At 39.0% G+C, this 21,782-nt stretch overlaps 1 protein-coding gene across 1 annotated transcript in view; it reads right to left on the reverse strand.

The window, feature by feature from the left end:
* Positions 1-323: 323 nt before the first annotated feature.
* Positions 324-21,782, reverse strand: part of LOC126457549 (BTB/POZ domain-containing protein KCTD5) — a 57,843-nt gene continuing 36,384 nt past the window's right edge. The window contains exons 4-5 of the mRNA XM_050093956.1: positions 14,787-14,912; positions 324-1,272 (exon numbers count right to left, since the gene is read on the reverse strand). Coding sequence (XP_049949913.1) covers positions 1,243-1,272; positions 14,787-14,912 — 156 coding nt within the window. The 3' untranslated portion in view covers positions 324-1,242. The remainder of the gene's footprint in view (positions 1,273-14,786; positions 14,913-21,782) is intronic.

The following is a 21,782-nucleotide window of genomic DNA, read 5'->3' on the forward strand; positions in this document are numbered from 1 at the left end:
GCAAAACAGTAGCACAGCATGTTTTAAAATGAATTGTAAGGTATATACAATATACAGCAAGTATTTTTTATAGTTTATTTTATTTCAGAAGTACTGAGAAGAAAACTGAAATTATGACACAATCTGAAACAAAAATTAAGTGAGCAACACATGTATTGATGACTAAATCAATAATCCACATAAAGTGTTAAGGAAAGGTACATTTTATTAATTTATAACAGGAGCATTTACAATAGATTTAGAAAACAAGTAGACGTCTCCCTTTCGCAAACTTGCTTCACACGCAACGCGCGCGTGTGCCCCCCCCCCCCCCCCCCAACACACACACACACACACACACACACACACACACACACACACACAGAGTGAGTTTTATTCACTATTAGCACTATAAACCTTAGTGCAATATGAACAAAGAATTCTTGATCATTAATATCTCAAATGGAATCCATTCATATTTTTCATTTCCTCATCTAATAAGGAAAATGAAATTCTGTATAAACATAATTAAATAACAGGTAGTGACAAATTGAAACTTGTCATGCAGAACCTGCACAATTCATTTCACATTCCAACTACAAAATAATCGTCTTTATGGTCATTTAACTCTTGCAGATAACATTTTTTTTTTTACAAAATTGTACATTTATTTTACAGCAAGGTAAAAATTAGATTGTTTCACACGATATATCATCAAATTACACAAAAATGCTGAGCACCTGGTGCCAGTTCTCAATAAATAAAGGTATAAATAACAAAAACACACAATTACATTTTATATTATAGTAACAGGCTTTCTATTATATTCTATTTTTACTTGAAATTGAATGTGTATTTTTTGTTTAAATGTAACATTAATTTTCATTTCAGTGAAAGTCACCATTATTTAATTAATCTATTTTTATTTTAAACGTAACACAGTTTAGAATGTGTTTCCATTCCATTCAATTCTCCTAGTGCAGTAGCATTCCAATTACTAACCTGGCCAACTGCATTTCAAACAACTGACTTAAGAGTTCATTCTTGAAAACCAACTAATAACTTTCTGTAGATAAAGTTCACATTCTGAATTTGCGTAGAGCAAAGCATAAAGCATCCCAAAATTAACACTCCAAGAACATGTTTCAGTGTTGAGAATCTCATGGGTTCAAATGTTCAGTCTGGTGCCTCATAGGTGAACACAGAGCCACTTGTGCAATTGATCTCATTTTCAATTCGCAGTAACCTTTTATGCAGTTTATCTCACATCCGTGATCCTTTCTGCTGCAAAACCTACAAGAGAGGCACAAGAACTTACTAAAATTTACTTAAAGGTAAATTCAAAACAGCAAATAAACATCCACATGAAGATCAGCAAAAATGAAATCATTATACGTAGAAGCAACAAGAGAATATCATCAAGACTCCGAAACAAGAATAGTTTTCAGTCTCAAAATATGTTTGAAAATAAACTGCTTTAAAATGAGAAGTACATAGCACGGATTTTGAGGGAAAAAATACAAGAAAATTACAAGCAAAAAGGTGTTGAAAGGCTTAGTTCATGTTACTATTTTTGAAAGATATAAAGATACTGGTTATATCATGAAACAAAATCAGAGAGATTGGGTGAGGAAGACTAGAAGAGCAGCGAAGGAGAATGGCAGCAAGAGTAAAAGAACTCCAGGATTCTGAGAATATACTAATGACTGCCAACCATATAATATGCACTAATTCAAAATATACCCTTGTGAGTTAGCACCTCTTCCACTAACCACTTCAAATTTATATTGGCAGTATATTTAAACACTTTTAATTAATGTATGCAAAAATCTTCATTGTGAAGATGTACAGGGGTTGGGCTGATCAGTACATGGTCCAGTAACATTAATGTGACAAACATCATCAATGTTTGAAATCAGTGTGCAATAACTACTCAAGACAGCAGCTGGCAGCAGTAGCAGTGGAAGATACATATATAGTCTGGAGGACAAGGAAAATAGTGCAGTTGTTGTCGTAATGTGGAAACAGAGTAATTTATCTGACGTCCAAAAAGGCATGATCACCGTCTTTCACCTCAGGTCAAGAGTGAAAACATTCCTGGAATATCTCAATTTGTAACTCAGGGTGTATAGATGCAACAAAAAACCACACCAGATATTTCCCAGTTAAAAATACCCTTGTTCCAGGTGAAAATGCTGTTTTCTGTATTAAGTGACAACACACTTTCCATTGGAACTATACAACTTATCAGTCTTGAATGGTACACATTTTATACACCAGCACAGAACTTCCCAGCATTTTAGAAAAAAAAAAAAAAAAAGTATTTTGGAACCGTTATTGATGTGCAGCAACGTGCGCACTATATATTTTTGTATTACAAAAGTATAAATATGAATTCCCCAAATATAGCACAGTAGCTTCCGAAGTACTGAATTCGGCACTGCTAGGCACTCTTTTGTCAGCCAATCACAGCTCATGTTACATGGTCTCGCCACTCAATGACAGCAGATATTCAGAGCATAGGATATGTGATGCAGTCAGCCAATAGCAACATCACTATGAAGTAGTCCGAACACATGCATGTGAAAGTTAATGGTTTAAATTAAGAGTGTGGTTAGGCAGGATCCTAAGAGCACAGCTTAAATTGCAGCAACTGGATATTTTGATAAGCATGATCATAGATTTCACTGTTGTGACCGAACATTTTGTGGGCTACCTGGCTGAATACATGTTCCATCAATCACTTTTACTTTTCAATAGAAAAGCCAATTATGTGTGAAATTGCTCAAGAACTCACCTGAACTATTTTTTTAACAATAATCATATTTTCTGCCATTGTTATTGCATAATTTGTAATCTATGAGAGAACTAAAATAAATATGAAAAATTAACCTTGAAGTTTGGCTTTTCAATGTGTTACCCTTTAGATATACCAAAACAAAAGTGCCATCAAAATTTCAAATAATGGCATAAATGTCTGGGCTTCTGGCCCTGAAATTTTTCTGGGTGGCTAGTCCTCAACTTGTTAAGTTTTGAATGAGAGGCAAACAATCCATGACTTAAGAAACCCAATGCACATTCAACTATTGCATAGTCTTCATCCTAAAGCCTTTGACACATTATGCTGTTGGCAGACACCGAAAACTAAAACAATGACAAATTCCCAGAATTTAAAAAAATCTAAAATTTTTCCTGGATGAAAAAAATCCTTGATTTTTCTGGATTTCCTGGTTGTCTAAGGGCACATACACCCTGAAGGCGTTTATGTGCTGCCATGGTTAAAGTATACTGTGAGTGGCATAATGGCACTATCCAAAACTGGCACAGAGGCAATTGCAGTGCACCATGGGCCATAGGTGACAGGCGTGAATGACATCTGTAGAGATATGTATGGGTGAATGGACATGCAACTGTTGAGCAAATGACTGCCCAGACAAACCAAGGGGCTACCAACAGTGTCTCCTCAAAAATCGTTCAGTGAATGTCGCTATGTACAGGACACATGACATCCCTTGAGTGGCGACAGTTGGTCTTTTCAGGTGAATCATGTGTTTTCTATCCATTGGCATGAGACATCTGAAAATAAAAACCTTGCAACAATCATCAGAATGGTCCAGGCCGGAGAAGGGAGCATTATGGTGTGGGTAAAGTTTTCACGGCATTCCCTGGGTTATCTTGTAATTCTGGTAGGCACGGTGAATCGAACCAAGTATGCATCTATTCTTGGGGACCATGCCCAAACCCATGTGAAGCTTATTTTTCCTCAACACAATGACATCCACCAGCAGGAGAATGCAGCATATCATACGGCTCACAGTGAACATGCGTGGTTCAAAGAGCAACAGGATTAGTTTACTGCAGTTCTCTGGCTGCCAAACTAGCCAGATTTAAATCCAATCGAAAAACTGTTGGGTCACATTAGTCACTCCATGGAGCCCTGACCAAAAAACCTAGGACAGCTCACCACAGCACTGGGGTCGGCATGCCTCCATGTGCCTGTTGGCACCTTCCAGAATTTCATTGACACTCTTCCTGAGCATCTCACAGTGGTCCATCCAGCAGAAAGCAGTTATTCAGGCTTTTGACCAGTGGTCACATTAATGTAACTGCACAGTGTATAAAAACAATGGTACATTTATGAACATGTTTTCTTTCTTGTAGGGCAAAATTTGCAGAAAGGTACTGAACCATCTCTATGTTTGTGATTGATTGTGCTACCAGATTGATATCACACCGAATCAAATCCTATAGATATCTAAAATATATATATGCTTTGTACATGAATCTGTAACAATAGTTCCAAATGTACCCGAGATCTCCGGGTAAGCTAGTAGACTAAGGGCATATTAATTTTATATAAAAGCTTAAGCCCTGAAATATAAAAGTGAAATAAAAACTGAACATACTGACAGGAAAACAATGACATTAAAAAAATATTTTATTGCTAACCCACTGTCACACAGCTGAGCTCAATGCATTTAACAAGAGCGCAGTATAATTACAAACAGCGCATTGAGAACTGCATTTACAAAACAATCATAGTATTGCTTTCACTTGTTTTGGGTGAATTTAAAAAAAGAGATCTCAGTGGCGCAAAGAAATAAAATCTAAAACTTCCTAACAGATTAAAACTGTAGGCTGGAGCAAGACTCAAGCCCAGAACATTGCCTTTTATGGGCTATGCTCCTACTGACTGAAAACTATTGCAAACCTTCACAGTCACATCATTGTAAACACTCATTCCTTTGTCTTGGTGATAGCTGTAACTTTAGCTCATGTTTACATGCCAATGTAATGTTCATCCGCCAATCTAGGGGGAAATTCCACTGGCTTCCAACAATTGTGCTCATGGACTAGCTATGTTTAAGTTAACAGCAGCCAAGTATGATCAATTAGTAACAGTTTGTGACTGGTTTTGTTTGATGATCTAACAAGTTGCTTAGTTTTATTTACAGTGTGTACCTGTTTAGAAGTTCAGTACACAACATAAAGAATTCTAAATATTATTTTTTTCTACATCACATAGTCTAGTGCTTCTACTGTGCTTCAGTATAAAAGAGAGGTAAGAGGCAAGTAAGACTTGTCAATTTACAGACTGGTATTGTTTCAGAGCCAGAAATAATCCATAGTATCTTAAAGATAAGTATGAAATTAAATCTGTCAAAGAACAAGACAACAGATAATACTGATCATATGGGACAAGAGCTGTAAAACAACCAAAGGCTACTGTAGACTACCACAAGTAAGCACAGCCCATGGCAGTTTCCCTAGCAGTCTTTGTCAGTTAAGGTCATTAGTATATTAGGTATGTTGCGTACCTATTGGGCATTACCTCATTTTGATTGCTTTGTTTGCATATGCAATCAGTGTCTTACTATATTTCCATAGTAACCAGAATACTACCACTAATTCTACCAGTTACTACGTCGGTACTTTATGTATGGCAGCAAACCCACCAAACAGTAGTCATTATGTCTTAGTATGCAAATAAAGTGAAAATGGAATGAAATGTTTCAGGAAACTAGATCTACTTTTATTCCCTGAAATACTGATGACAGACCTCTATGCTTGATTTTTAATAAATGCTTAATGAGTGAAAGCTTGAAACCATCAAAAATTAAAGGCATTTACTTATGAAACATGCTTCCTAAATACACCTGTAAAGAAATTTGAATAGATACTGGAATTATAGAAGATTCGAAAAGTCTATAAAAATCCAAAAATTTGTTGATTAAAAGCACTTAAGAGCATCCTATAAAGTCTCTTACTTAATATAAAATACTATGAAACTATATCCTATATGTGAAGATCTTGTGTTAAGTCATCCTCTCACAGTGTGGAATCCCACAATCCACAACAATGCAAAGCACGAAATGAAGAATCTGGCATGTTACATTTTGCCTCGTGGTGAGGAATGTGACCAACGAGATGCAGCATCGGTTTATGTCACAAGCAGAACTTGGGAGTTGTCATACTTCCATGGAGTGTCTTTGATGTTTTTGGTTATTATACCGTATCAACGTTACGGCAAATGATGAACCATCAAAAGTGAGTCATTTTTGTTACAATTTGTCATAGTTAAATATCTTACTATTACAACAGTAGATATAGCCTTTACACAGTGTATACCATATAACAGGGCACTACTGCCATGTCAAAGCCACAGCATAATTGGTAGCATTGTGAATTAGAATAGAAAGGTAACAGGTTTGCTTCTAGTTACTTCCAATTTTTTTCACTTTTAGTTTTCTACACAATTCTGGATCTTTCTTATTAATTTAATAGCAGTATTATCTCCAACAGTGAATGTTATTTATTATAACAATGTGTCTCCTACAATTCTTGTTGTGCAGACTGGTGACTGGAATGTTTCCCCAGTGACCAAGAAATCTTAACGTAACTACCAGTCTATGTCAGGAAGTAAAAACAAGTGAAACACTAGAAGATTTTACTATTATGAAACTTTGTGCGAAATATATACACCTATCTCTTGGTTTGTGGATTGCCTTATATTTATATCTTTGGGGTAATGATAGTGAGCAATGTTGAAGTACGTTCTTTGAGCTCCTCTATAGCTCAACCACTGGTCACTTGTCCCACATAATATTCAACAAAGATGAGTACATTTTAGCTGTTTCCCACTGAGACAGGGCTGAGAGAAACCTGGGTAATAAAAAAGACACCCAGTGGGTAAAACTGGGTTTTATCAGATTGTTTTCATATTGATGACTAAATAGTTCAATTTAATTTCCTATTATGAATTTATTAAAAATATTAACCTATTCTTACAACTACTTTATTGTGCCTCATTTCTTGCCCTGCCAGCACTGCATCCACAGATCGAATCTTTACCCACCTAGGGCTTGTTTGGTCAAAATTAAGAAATAATTTAGGAGAGAGAAGAACTGATAAGTTAGTGAAGATTAAAAATTTTGGTATTTAAACTAAATTGTACTTGATGTGAGATTTAAAACTTTCTCGGTGTACATACTGTTTCACAAAATTTCAGGAGAACTGCTGGATGTTTGTAACTTCCTGCCACAATATTTTGGTGCAGTCTTCTGGCCATCTTCAGGAGATCTGTAGCCAGCATAGTTCTGTTATGGAACCGTGGGAAGACAATCAAATTGATATTGATGCAGCAAGTTTTCACCAAAGAGGGTGTGAGGCACATCAGAATCGAACACTCTCAAGCAGTGCACGCGTAATGCCAAATGAATCCACCACACATGTGGCAGCAGGGCCTTAAATACCAGAGCTCAGTGCATTTTCACCAGTATCACCTAAAGATGGCCAGAAGACTCTGCACCAAAATACTGTGGCAGGAAGTTACAAACATGCGGCAGTTCTCCCAAAATTTTGTGGAACATAAATTGTACTTTACAGTAATTATGATTCTACACCAAGTTAGAGTTCTTTTTTTTCTGCAAGTGTAAATGTCATTTAACTGTGTTTCTTATACTGCAAGAAAGTTAAAACAAAATATTAATGAAACAAATTCTTGCAACAGTAAATAGTTGATTTCAATTAATATAGTGGCTATTTGTGTAAGGCTAACTATGTAATACTTTGTATTTTAAACAAATTTTCATAATACAATGAGGTTTTATTGGGTTTTTGGGCTTCTTTTTAATCAAAAAAATGCATGGTTTTTTTTGGGGTCAGGTTAAAATACAATGACCCTGCACTGAGGTCTCCTTTATTTCGAGACTATGAGATCTCCGTATTAGTGTGCTCTGGTGTTTTAAATGTTTGTACTGGAGAGAGAAACAGAAAGCCTCTGTGGAGCATCAAAAATAACAGAACATTATAAGCAGACTCAAGCTTTGAGTCTGACAATGATGCAGGCCTGCATAACTCAGGAGATTTGAAGATCAGTCCCTCACAGTCTGACCCAGTTACACAGAAATAACAACACTTTCAAATCATTGGCCACCAGATTCAATGATTCCTTCCTCACAGTGGCAGCAAACATTGCACCAGTAATAAACAAACAAACGCTTATTTCTTTGTGCAGACACCGTATGCACCACAGAGAGACAATAGTTTTAAGAAAGAAACACCTAAGGAAATTAGAAAATTCATAATGTCATTAGAAAGTAGAAATTCTGCTGGCTATCGTGGTGTTCCTGGTAAAATAATAAGATCTTGTGCAGACTTGATAGGATTACCTTTAAGCTATCTTTGTAATCAACCAATGACTATGGGCAACTTTCCTGATAGAGTTAAATGTGCTATAATAATAACCAACTACAAAACTGAAGATAAGCGAATCACATATATTTATAGACCTATATCTAGAGAAAGGAAAATTTACGTAAATGATAAAGTGAAAAATAATGCGAAGTCTGGAATATTTAGCATTATGGTGCAAAATTGATGGTTTTTACAAAATTTCACAAAATTTGGCATTTTCCCTCTTCTTGTGTAAAAATATCATAATTCTGAGAGAGGAAGTTATTAATTTGGTATTTGATATTTATTTAATGCTGAAATTGGAGTTTTACTTTTCTTCTCAACACAGAGAATTGTCTGTCCCTGCCGCCTCCCCACCATCTGGGGAGTGGGAGGCGACAGAAGGGCAAGTAAGGGGGTGGGGCAACAGAGGGGAGGGGGCGAACACAGGGATGGAGTGATAGGGAGGGGCAGACGGACAGCGAGACGGGGAGATGGGGAGGAGCATGTGGACAGTGAGACAGGGAGTAGTAGACGGATGGAGTGTGGATAGAGAAAGAGGGAAGGAGAAGCTAGACTAATACAAGATTGGAATAAATATGTATCAGACAACTCTAGGTACTCAGCTAGTAATGTAAATACAGATTTTAATAAATATGATTTAAACAACAGAAAATTGCCAGCAGAAGACTCCTGTAATCTAGATGGGACTGGATCTATGCTGTGTAGGACCATGAGAAAAAGCAGCCCATGTTCCAGTTGGTGTTGCGAAGGCATTGAAGAACACTGAGGTGTGACCAATGTGTCTGTTTTAATTGACAAAGATGAGGAAGCCACGTCAGCCAGGCACCACAGACTAGTCCCAAAAAACAATGAGAGTCCACCACATCAAGGGACTGGCCATTAAGGCACAGTTCCGAATAGACATGGACTGATCAGTGATGACAGAAATGCATAACACATGTCTTGGCAACAAAAAAAATGGATGCCAAGAGTGGTGTCCATGATTGCACTTGGCATATTGCTACCTACAGTCTGCGTTCAGCAACACCCACCACAGACAAATAAAAATAAATGCAAAAATAATATCAGCATATGAACAAAGAGGGGGACAATGTAGGCTTCAGAAGTGCCACCATTATTGATAGCCACTAAAACGTGAGGGGACACTCAAACCAGAACCCTGCAGAACCCCATTCGCCTACAAATGAGAGGTACTTCGGAAGGCACCAACCTGTACCTGAAAGGTGTAACATGAAAGAAAGTACCGGATAAAAATTAGGTGTGAGCTGCAGAGGCCTGTAAGGTGGCAAGGATGTGGTGGCACCATGTGTTATCATAAGCTTTATGTAGAGCAAAGAAGACTGCAATAAGGTGCTAGTATTGGCAAAAACCGTTCGGATAGTAGATTCCAGGAGGAATAAATTATCTGCAGTACAATGGTCTCAGCAAAAACCATCCCAGATCAAAGTCAGAAGGTCCCAGGATCCAATAACAGCCTTCAACTCACCATATGTTCAAGTAACTTGCAGAGGACATTGGTTAAAATGATCAGACAACAGCAGTCCATTTGTAGAGGCGGTTTACCTGGTTTCAAAACTGGAATAACGGCACTTTCTCGTGACTGGGAAGCAAATCCCCCCTCACACCAGAGACGGCTGAGATGGACACTATATGAAATTGGCTAGCCACCAGTAAGTGTTGAAGCATTTGGTTGCGCACCTGGTGCGGTCCAGGAGCCACGTCAGGGCAGAGAGCAAGGACACTGATGAATTTCCACTCACTAAATGGGGCACTGTAAGGCTCCAGTCAGCAAGGAATGAAAGATAAAGATAGTTGTTCCAGACGGTGTTTGAGAAGACAGAACTTCAGCAGATAGTGGATCAATGCTAAGGCCTGGGCAAAACACCAAGCAAAATGCTCAGCAACAGAGCCAAGGCTGGTGAGGATTACTTCATTCAGGGAACTTCCCGGTACACTTATAGGAAGACAGCAACCAAAAATGCCCCTGATCTTTGCCCATATCTGGAAAGAGGATGAATGTGGTCCTAAAGCAGTGAATATCTTCCCCAACAAATCCCTTCCTGGCACTTAACAAGGTAACAGATCAGGGCACGAAGCCATTTAAAGGTCAGGTGGTGGTTGAGAGATGGATGGATGCTGTTTGCAGCACTGGAGAGCTTGACAGCGGTCTTTAATAGCTGCAGCAATTTTGGGAGTCAACCAAAGGAGAGAACCCATGGAAGAAGGAATTACCAAAGTGCTGCCGAAAGGATAGCTGTGGTCAAACTCTATACGGATTCATCAGTGCTATCATGTGGTGCAGTGGTTGGGATGGCAGCCGAGCAAAAGGTATTAGGCATTCCAATCTGCGTCAGCAAAGGCCTACATGGGATGACATCCAGGTGAGTGGTGGTGAAGAAAAGATAAGACAATCGGAAAATGATTGCTGTCACATAAATAGTGACGAATTCCCCGCCGAATGAAGAGGAAGTATTCAAGGCTACAGATCGAAATATCAATGGCTGAGAAAATGCCATATGGCACACTCAATTGTGTCGAGGCTTCAGTGTTGAGGAGGCAAAGATCAACCCCTGTCAGCAAGTCTTCAACAATCCTACCTTGGGCAGAGGGTTATGAGTGTTAAAATTCCCAATGAGAAGTAAGGGGAGAGGGAGCTATCAAAGGAGGGCAGGAAGAGCAGGAATCGTAGGAGGCCAGTGGGGTGGGGTGGGGTGGGGTACGGGGGTGTGGGGTGGGGGGTGGGGGGAAGATATAGATTATGCATTGTTAACGAAGAGTCTAAATGAGTCCGAACGGCTATTGCATCCAGCACAACATGATGAGGAACCCAGAAACTAATAATCTCTTCATGGACCAAACTGATACCACACTGAAGGCTTGCAAAGGGCAGGCCCGTTTCTGGGCGGACTCGGCAGACAAAATGAATACTGTGCCATTCTAGATTAATCTCCAGTTCCTCATCAGATCGACGATGGAGGTCCCTGCAGAAAATAATGCCCGGAGTCATATTTTAAGGGCTGGTGAGGAGTAATGCTCTCTTGGATGTCTCCCAAGCACTCACAAGCACAAATGGAAACCAAGTGACTAGCAGAAGAGGTTTTAATCAGTAGGGAACCAGACTGCATTGAAAAACAGTGGGTTAGGTAGTGGCCAGTCTCCTTATCTCTGCTGGAACAAGCCAGCTGGCCTGGCTTTCATCCCAGGGGTTGGCCAAGGAAGAAAAAGTAGGATCAGAGACAGAACAATTCCTACCTGAATATAAGGCCATGGAAGAGTAGCCAGAAGTATGGAGCTTAGCACACTTCATGTGCAGATCTTCCACTCTGGTACCAGCCGGAATGGGGATTGGTGTGGTGGGGAGGGGGAGAAACCCACACTGGAGAGATTACTGAGGGATTCTTCCCCAAATGGCTCACGCTACAGAAACAGAGTTTAGAAAGGGTGATCAAACCCCAAGGAGGATCAGAAAAAGCTGAACAAGGGAGATAGTGGAAACAGAAGACACAAAACTGAAAAGGAATAGCACAACCAATGCAATCATAAAGGGAAACACCGAGGGAAAAGGGGGGGGGGGGGGGGGAGGAGCTGGAGGAGAAGAATCTAGGATGGGCGGAGTGCGTATGGGGAAGGGAAAGCAGCCTGGGAGAGAAGAAATGCTGCAATAACTAGGGGCCCCATTTGTGCCACACACATACCCACAAAAGTGCTGTGGGCAACACAAAAGTGCTGTGGGCAAATGGGAGGGAGAGAGGGAGGGAGGGAGGGAGGGAGGGAGGGAGGGGGAAGAGGCGAAAAATTGAAAATCTCTACCAATTCAAAGAAAAATTAGAAAATTGAGAACAGATTATCTGATCATACAGATCCAGCAAAGTCCTGGATGAATAACAACAATATTGAAAGGCTAGAGTGCTACTAACCACATAGAAGAAACACTGAGTCATGAAAATGACTGCTAAAATATTAAGCTTAAAACAGAAACAAACACACACACACACACACACATACACACACACACACACACACAGCCACTGTTCCCAGGTGCTGGAATCTGACTGACTGCAACTGTGTCTAATGTGAGCAGAAATTTGGTGTGGTGGATGGCGGACCTAAGAAGGTGGCATGGGGTGTGGGGAGGGGATGGGGATAACAGGTTATGAGCAGGGGAAGATGCTGCACTGCCTGTGGGAGCATGCAGGAATGTGATAGGGTCAGGATGGAACTGCTAGGTGCAGTGTCAGGAGTCTGTGCTTGGGGGAAAGGGAGCAGGATGGTGCAGCAGGGTAAACAAGACTAGTAGGAGTGGGAGCAGGGTAGGGGATAGGTGGGTGGAGGACAGGGACTAGTGTAGGTTGTGGCAAGGGGAGGGGGGGCCTGTGGGGAGTGTAACAGGAACAAAGGATGTGTTGGAGGGAGAGTTCCCACCTTCACAATTCATAACAGCTAGTGTGGATAGGAAGAATCCAGATGGAGCATCACATTCTCCGTCAAGATTTCAACCCCTTCTCATTTTGCAGCTTGCTGCTCATATTAGACACAGTCACAGTCACACTCACACTCCAGCTCCAGCACCCAGAGATTGTGGTGGTGGGTGGGTGGGAGAGGGAGAGAGATATGTTTTGTGTGAATGTGCACATGCTTTGTACATCGGAAAAAGGACTTTGTCCCAATGCTTATAGCACTCTTACCTTTTTCGTGTGCCTGTCTGTAACTCGACACCTCATCTATGTGATAGGTAGGAATCTGTCCTTTCTGTATTATTGTTATGTAGATACAGGGCTTGAGAAGTTCATTGTAAAACTATATGACAAGCAGTAATGTGATGTACAAAGGAAAATGAAATGATAACAGGGCATTATCGGCAGGGAAATCATGTCTCAGGTTGTTAGGCTGCCTCCTGCAAGTCTTTCTATTTCCTGGCACTACAACGACTTATGCATCTTCGTGACGAACGTGAGAGTAAATGATTAGGTCAACACAAACACCCAATTCACAAGGAGAGAAAATCTCGAGCCTAAGCAGGTACTAAACCCTGGACCCATAGTCTACAGGCAGAACACTGAAACAAGGATTCAGTATAAGGGTTTCAGTAACTACTGATTATGTACATATTTTGTTTGAAAAGTATAATTATAATCAAGTAAATGTTAATATTAAGCTACTAATAGCAGATAAATAGATCTATACTGTAACTGAGGAGGCTGCAGCTTTTTTCAAAGCAGTAGCTTTCTTTCTAATTTCCTCAATCACATTTAGATGGCATAATCATGAATAGTATTGCCTGTCTACTGAGAGTTTATTGTTAGTGCAGTACACAGGTTAAGTTCCTATAATTTCCTCATCTTTTGTTAATGCATATATTGTCTCGTTCCACATCCCTGAAGTTCTCCTCCTTGATAGGTACTACGGAACATCATGGATGGATGGATGGATGAATAGTTCAGTTACAAAATAAACTCTACTGCACCAAGAAACAGTTATTTTTGAAAATGAAGGTCTTCCCTGAGCTACAGCATTGGTGGTGATACATACCACTCCACAGGAGTGACGCGTACCCCTATGTCATCCAGCAGACTAATGATACTTGCAATTTAAAACTATACAATAATCTGTCACAAGTAGGAGCACGGACATTTTGTAAGATTGCTAAGTTTATTTGCAAGCAGAAAGTCATGCCGAGGGACAACAGGCTCCTTCAAGATGAACAGTGATGAAAGTAACTTTGCAAGAGGAAATATCTGCTCATGCACAACATGATTCTGAGAAACACCTACCTACTCTGAAGAGGCACTATATAACTAATATAATCTCTCTCTCTCTCTCTCTCTCTCTCTCTCTCTCTCTCTCTCTCTCTCTCTCTCTCTTTTGTCTACACCTGCCAATTACTCAAAGCTTCTGCTATTCAGTGAGTTGTCATCAGTACACCTAAATTAAACAACAGAGAGATACTGGAGTTGGTGGTATTGTGTGCTTGAGGTGTGTTTGCTTGTGTGTATGGATAGCGTATGTGTGTCTCTTTTACTGATGAAGGCAGTCGCCAAAGGCTTGATTTAAGTCTCTTTTAATTGTGTTCATCTGCAATTTAACGTGTCTTCTTCACGGTATGTAGCAATCTGTCATTTTCTATATTGTTGTTACTACTAAATTATTCATATCATATATATACTTTTGACAGTGAATGTTATGCTCTGTAAAAGATATATTTTGACAACTGTCCCAAATTGCTGGGAGTATCTGAAGACTGAATGAATGATTTCCATAGATTTCCAGCCAATAGCTGGTGAGTAAATTATCCATACAATATAATGATGCCACTTACTGCATAAATCATGAAAACAAACAAAACTTGTTCACAATCAGGAAACAACTTATCACGGGTGGGGGAATCATTATTCCCATAAAAACACTCAAGATACAGTACAGGATGCCTTTATGAAATATGCCTCAAGTTAATTATCTCAGAAAAACTTGGACCAATGAAAATGAAATGAAAAGAAGAAATTAACTTAAAAGCCCATTTAACAATTTCTCGCCCTCATCACTATACTTGTTTTGAGTAGTTTTATTTTTAAAGAAGCACACAATGAAACATCAAGATATAACATATTTACCTTTGCCCTGTCTGTTGGTTCAGTCCCTTGAGAGTTCAGAGAGGCTCCATATTCCCTCGACACGACACACAAAAATTCTGCATGATCTTCATTACCATAATTATACTGTGATCCTATGTTGATAAGCTGCAAACAATTCAACACCAGAGTCTGAGCAAATGCATATCAATCTTTCAAATTCTTTATTTTACATGGCAATATTAAAAATCAAACTGTAGAATTATTAATAACATATAATTCATAAACTATCTGGCACATATTCTTTATGAACTAACTAATCAGTATCTGTTATTTACTTCAATATAGGTGTAAGTGCGTTCATAATGTAGGCTAATAATCACTCATTTTAATTTACTCAGTTGGGAGCTGTAGACAACAGAATAAAGATTTACGCCAGGGAAAAAGGGTAGGAAGTCACCAGGCACTAGTCACTATTGCAGAAATCTATCAAATAACAACAATAAATGGTTGTACATTTACATATACGACCCTACTTTCTTTCATTCTTCATTAAATTGAATTTTCAGAGTCCTGCTTCATAATTATAGGTTTAGCTATCCAATAATGAAAACAGGGCAGATTTTACTACACAAGAAATCCCAAAACTTTTTTCACATGTGGCAAATGTGATACAACAACTGAAGTTCACAGTGCTTTGGGCAATATTCCAAGGATGGCAGCCTTATTTTTTCTCACAATTACATTAAAAATTCCACATCTGCAACTTCCCATGTCATAATGAATTAAATACAAACATCTGTATCAGACACGGAAATACAACACTTACATAAAATACCACACTCCTGTGAGGGTCCTTTCATTATATGAAATTTTATTTTTGATCTCAGATTCTTGGTGACTATTTCAGCCTAGGCTACTCAACCACCAAATAAGTTGGTTCAAAAATTACATTATATAACTTTATCAGAATGAAGTCACAGGCCAAACAATTGTTTTATCGAATGGACAGTCATATACACCATGTAATCACTACAGCAACAATTCATGCTCAAGTTTGAACATTTCCATACACATATGTTGGTCAGTTAGCATTATGAGATGTCAAAATGGAACAATGATTAGGTATGAGGAGTTTAAAAAAAAAAGTACCCATTTTTTTCCCACTTATGAGTATCACTTAGTTACTGATTATGGTATGTCATTCTGAGTTAAAACACTGTCATTCTGATGATCATAGTGCCAATGCATGAAGTGGAACAACAAGTTTACTGTTACGAGTCACTGTTTATTATCTCCACAATGCATTTCATTTCAAAAGTTTTCACCTCCATAATCAGTAGTTTTGTGTGTACTAATACACATGTGTGTTGTGTTACAACTCTGAGGTAACCTATGGAACTATCTGAGGTAACCTATGGAACTATCTAGCAAAAAAAAAAAACTATTTCTGAATATGGATCTGTGAAACTCTTTGACAGAAGACTGAAAGTAAAAGTATATGGTCAACTAAAAATTTTCTGTTTGAGGGCGTTTCTGCACCATATATGCAACATATTGGAGCTCCGATACAATATATAAGCACCGACATGTAGGCAAGCAATTAGTGTGGCATGCATGTCTTCCTGACATGCATGCAGTAAATGTGAAAACATGAGCTATAGTGACATCATTACCAAATGTGTACAAACAGGACCAAAATGCTATTATTCCTTTCTTGTCTGTTGAAGGACAAACAGCAGTAGACATCCACTGGAGAATGAAGAATGTGCAGGTGTCTCATCATCCCAACATGTTCACGAACCAGCCATCTTCCGGAAAGCCGGTGCTCACCCTGTTCTTTGATTACCGAGGCCCATTGCTTATTGATTTCAAGGCAACCTGTTTCTCCCTCACTGGGAATAAGTATTTCATAATGCTGGTGAAATTACAATGTGCAAGGCGAAATGTCCGGGAAAGTGTCAGAAGGGGAGTTGCTGCTGCTGTTTCATGGCAACACACATCCCCATATCGCAAATGTTGTAAAGCAGAAGTTATGCCATCTATAGTGGCAACATCTGAGTGCCCGCTCTATAGTCCTGATCTCTCCCCATGGGATTATCACACCATAAGTACCCTAAAAAACACCTTTAAGGGTCAACAATTCCAGTCGGACAAAGATACGCAGTAGGCAGTTACGAACTTCAGACAGCAGGACATGATGTTTTACCAAATGGGTATGTTCAATCTGGTGTGTTGGTGGGATGACTGCTTATACGCTCATGGCAATTTTGCCTGATTGGCGTATCAATTCTGGACCATAAGGCCTTTGAACAGAAACTTTCTGATCGCCCCTTACAAAATATCTAAAATAAAATACATGTAGTGGCCACAGGCTCATATCTCTGTCATCATAAATCACATATACAACACCATACTTGTAAAGAAATTAATAGTACAAAGAACATACAGCAAAGCAGAAACACTATTTCTAAGTGCAAAGACAAAACAGCAAAACAAAAATACAACATTATTTCGAAGCAAATCCTAAAGTACAGTGGAGATCTTTGTGCAGATGAATAGATATGTTACTGTAAATATTTCAAGTGGTACACAAATCCTTTCCTGTCATGTTTTTATAGCTTATACTTTGTACCCTCTTATGTAATCAGGTATCATGTTGAAAATATTAAGTGTAATAATTATGTTGCCAACAGTGGAAAAATTTGTACATACAGAACCATTTTGGCTGTGGTTCTGAGGTGGAAGTGACAGAAGGAGTGCAAAATGTTGGTTATGGCAGAGCTGTGGGTTTGTTAGTCATATCTGTTAGGTGTTACATGTAAGTGTTTAAGTAACACATTTATGAGAAGCAAGATTATACATAAAAATTGCTACTTGATTCACTCGCAGCAACTCAGGCTGTGAGCTTGGGTTCCTGCCTAACCACATCCTTCGAAATCGCAACATATTTGGAGTAAACAGCATAGTTCACAAGAGTTAGAAAGACAACCACAGATAACATTTAATAACAGGCCACTTACATCCTTCACATCATGAACTCATTAGATCACACCTGATGTCAAAGCTGACAGGTGGAATCTGACACTAGAACTGACAGTACTATGTTACCCCAAAGTCATAACCCAACACATGTCATATTAATAGGTGTAATTAAACCTTTGAAATGCACTGTGGAAATAAATAAAAAGTGCCTGGTAACAGTGATCTACTTGTTTCACAAGATATCAGCAAAAGTAACAGTAAAGGCTGACCGGAAATGTTCGCATTTAAAGTGTTAATGTGTAATATCGACTTCTCTAACTTACTTACTGCTATGGAAAATATTTTTACAGTATTTGATGAATTATTATTTGTTTTGTGTATGTATATTGTTTTAATGTTTAGCAACCATACTGTAGTATGGAAGATGCATAGTCTTTTTATAAAGATCGGTAACTTTGTGTTGTTGATGTGGTGGATTAAGCAGGGCACTATTAACTAACTAAATAGACATTTTTAAAATGTGTATGGTAGAAGTGAGCCAAATATGACAGTTTGTCATAACAAAAAAGATTTCACCATCTTCAATGGTGAGTTATACACTATCTTGGAGGAAATGGAGCAAATGAGATGTGCAGCAAGTGCTAAGTTCCTCGTCTGTTCCAACTCCCTGAATGCCCTTCATCTCCAATGCTTTTAACCAGCAGATAAAGTAGTCGCAATATCTGGAAAGCCCTTCTCCGCCAACAAAGGCTGGGGAAGGAGGTGGCTTTCTACTGGGTGTCAGGATACATGGGTATTTAGGGGAATGAAATGGTGGATGTAGCAGCCAGCAAGGTGAGCCTTGATCCTTAGACACTTCAGTGTATCTTGCCTCACTGTTGAGAGACAGAGCCATGCACCAATGGGAAGAAGAAAGGCTGAAAGTGACAGACAATAAGCTGCACCTAGTAAGTCCACAATACAGCCGTGGTGTGCCTCCTTCCAGCCAGCAGATCCTTCTCACTCGTCTTTGCATAGGACACAGCCCTGTGACACACAGCTGGCTCATTCCATGTCAATTCAACCAATTTGAGAAAATGTTCCAGCTGACAGTCTCAGATTCAGCTGAAATTTAGCACAACAATGCTACCAAGTGTGGAACACTCATGTACAAAATTTCTAAGTTCCCCTGCTAATTAGTTCCAGAATTACGGCTTGTGAAAGAAGGTGGCGTGACCTGGAAACGGCAACCCGCATCTGGCAATTTATCTTCAGACCCAACTTCAGGTCTTAATAACTTTGGAACTATTCCGCACAGCCCAGTGAAATTTTTACAACCCAGTAACATCCACTTATAGAACACACTCTATGAATCAAAACACCAACAACATATTTTTGAGGGAAAATAAAAAAATTCCAAAATGTGACTAAAAAAATGTAATATGTTAAAAGGTACATATTGTAGGTGCCCTCTATGCCAAATATAATTCATTCAAAAAGGGGTTTTTTGTGATAAGCTTAATGTGGCCTAAACACACACAGAACTCATCTTGCCCACATCAGTCACACAAACAGAGTTACATGCACACGAAAATACAAAAATTTGAAAAATTACCTGAAAAACATGGATTTTCTAAGTGTGGTAGCACATAAGGGACAAGTGATATCCAAGCCAAATTTCAAACACTGCATAAGTAGACCATAATATACTATGTGGCAAAATTTCAACTTGTTATTGCAAGGCATTTGTGTACAATAAAAGCTGACAAAGATGTATTTGGTTACGTTTCTTTTAACACGATTTAGCAAGTAATAATGATGATGCAGACAGCTTGTTTCACATAAAGCTGCAGCAATTGTTGGAAACCATTAGGCAACAGAAAGTTAAACAATGGTAGTTTTCAGGGACAGAATTAGTCATTTTTAGGCAGGAACAACAAAGGAAACAAGCAACAGTTACAGGTTATTCATATTTTTAAGATTCTAGTTCAGACTGGTCAGTACCATCGTGGAAAGTCAGTATGGAGGCAGAAGAGTGTACTAGTGGTGCTTTCGTTCACCAAGTTGCAGTATTGGTAGAGCACAAGCATCTGAATGTCATAAAACAACATATGGAACAAAATGTGGCATTCGTTTTGTACTGTATGATCTGGATGAATCGGACCAAGATTTGTTGCTATGGGGATCCGAGATACACCCCGTGGGCACAAGAAGTACAGTTCCAGGAAACTTTAGTGTTTGTTATCATCATATGAAAGTTTTTCTGGATAAGTATTCTTTCCTACAAAGAAGTTGTTTTGATCCATTTTGGATTCATAAGAAGACAGTGAACTGTAGCCTCAGAGAAATTGATATAAAATCAGTATTGAAAGTGAATCAGTGCGTGGGACTTAACATTAAACCAGGACAAAAGTTACGTTCCAGGTGTGGTACACTGTTAAAAAATGAAGAATATTCTGATAATTTACACGACAGTGACGAAGAGTATCAGCCACCTACAACCACACCGGGTGAGCAATTAAATACTTCAGTGACTGCTCTTGGTTTGTCTCCCGTGAAGACACACAAAGTTGGGAAAAGAGACAGGTCCAGCTATGGTAGAAGAAAACTACAAGAAGCTCAAATTGAATTAAAACACAAAATAGCTGACACGCTAATGGTGGAAGAGAAAGAACTATCTGCTCCAAAGGAACAGAAATCATGCCAGAAATGCTCTGAACTGGACAAAATTGTGCATGATTTGGACGGAAAATGTGCTATATCCACACGGCAGAAAAAAGTAGCTATTCTTACCCTTGCGCCTTCCAGCTGGTCTATTGACTACACTGCAAAGGAATTCAATGTTTCTACATATATGGTAAAGCAAGCTAGGAAAATAAAAGCAACCCAAGGAGTGGTTCCACAACTTCAGCAGGCTCAGGGTAAGCAATTGAGTTCAGAAATAAAGGTGCTAGTGTCGGAGTTTTATGAAAATAATGACTACAGCCGAATAATGCCCGGAAAAAAAGACTATGTTAATGGTGAAAAAAGACTGTTGTTATGCAACATATCGGAACTATGTTTAGAATTCAAGGAAAAGTATCCCTATACCAAAGTAGGCTTATCATCTTTTTTCAATCTTCGGCCAAAATGGCTTGTGCAAGGGGCACACCCATCAAAATAATAAGCTGATGTTTGCTGCTATAAAGGATTCTGGTCTAGATTACAAAGGTGCAATGAAGCTGCTATGTGTGACATCAGTTCCTACCAGTGCATGATACACACGTGTGAAAAGTGTCCTGGTAAGGCAAATCTTGCAGGACTCATGAAAAACAAACTGTATGGTGAACTCCTTATGGATGACGATGAACTTGTTTCTTATAAACAATGGACACACATGGATTGCACAGGTCTTGAAACAAAGCAAAGTACAGTGGAAGATTTTGTTGAAATGTGTTGTCAAAAAAACGGACAAACTGACCACACACAGCTTCACAGCAACAGCACAATCGGCTTATCTCCAGTTTTGTAAGGATAATTCGAAACAAGATGAAATTACAGTAATACTAGACTTTTCTGAAAATTACGCATTTACAGTTCAAGATGCCACCCAAGGATAACATTGGGACAACAGTCAAGCAACTCTCCAGCCATTTGCGATTTACTATAGAGGTGAATCAGGTGATGTGTCTGTCATGAACCTGTGCGTTTTTAGTGACTGTTTAATTCATGATGCCATTGCAGTTCATGCCCACATTCGCACTATCATGGCATATGTGAAAAACAAGTTGCCTCACATACATTTTGCGAAACACTTCAGTGATGAGGCAGCTAGTCGGTACAAAAACTGTAAAAATCTCAAAAAATTATGCACGCATTACCACGATTTTCAGATTCACGCAGAATGGAATTTTTTCGCAACAAGTCATGTTGTTTGTTGTTGTTGTTGTTGTGGTCTTCAGTCCTGAGACTGGTTTGATGCAGCTCTCCATGCTACTCTATCCTGTGCAAACTTTTTCATCTCCCAGTACCTACTGCAACCTACATCCTTCTGAATCTGCTTAGTGTATTCATCTCTTGGTCTCCCCCTACGAT

The sequence above is a fragment of the Schistocerca serialis genome, chromosome 2, assembly GCF_023864345.2.
Source record: "Schistocerca serialis cubense isolate TAMUIC-IGC-003099 chromosome 2, iqSchSeri2.2, whole genome shotgun sequence".
Lineage (NCBI taxonomy): Eukaryota > Metazoa > Arthropoda > Insecta > Orthoptera > Acrididae > Schistocerca > Schistocerca serialis.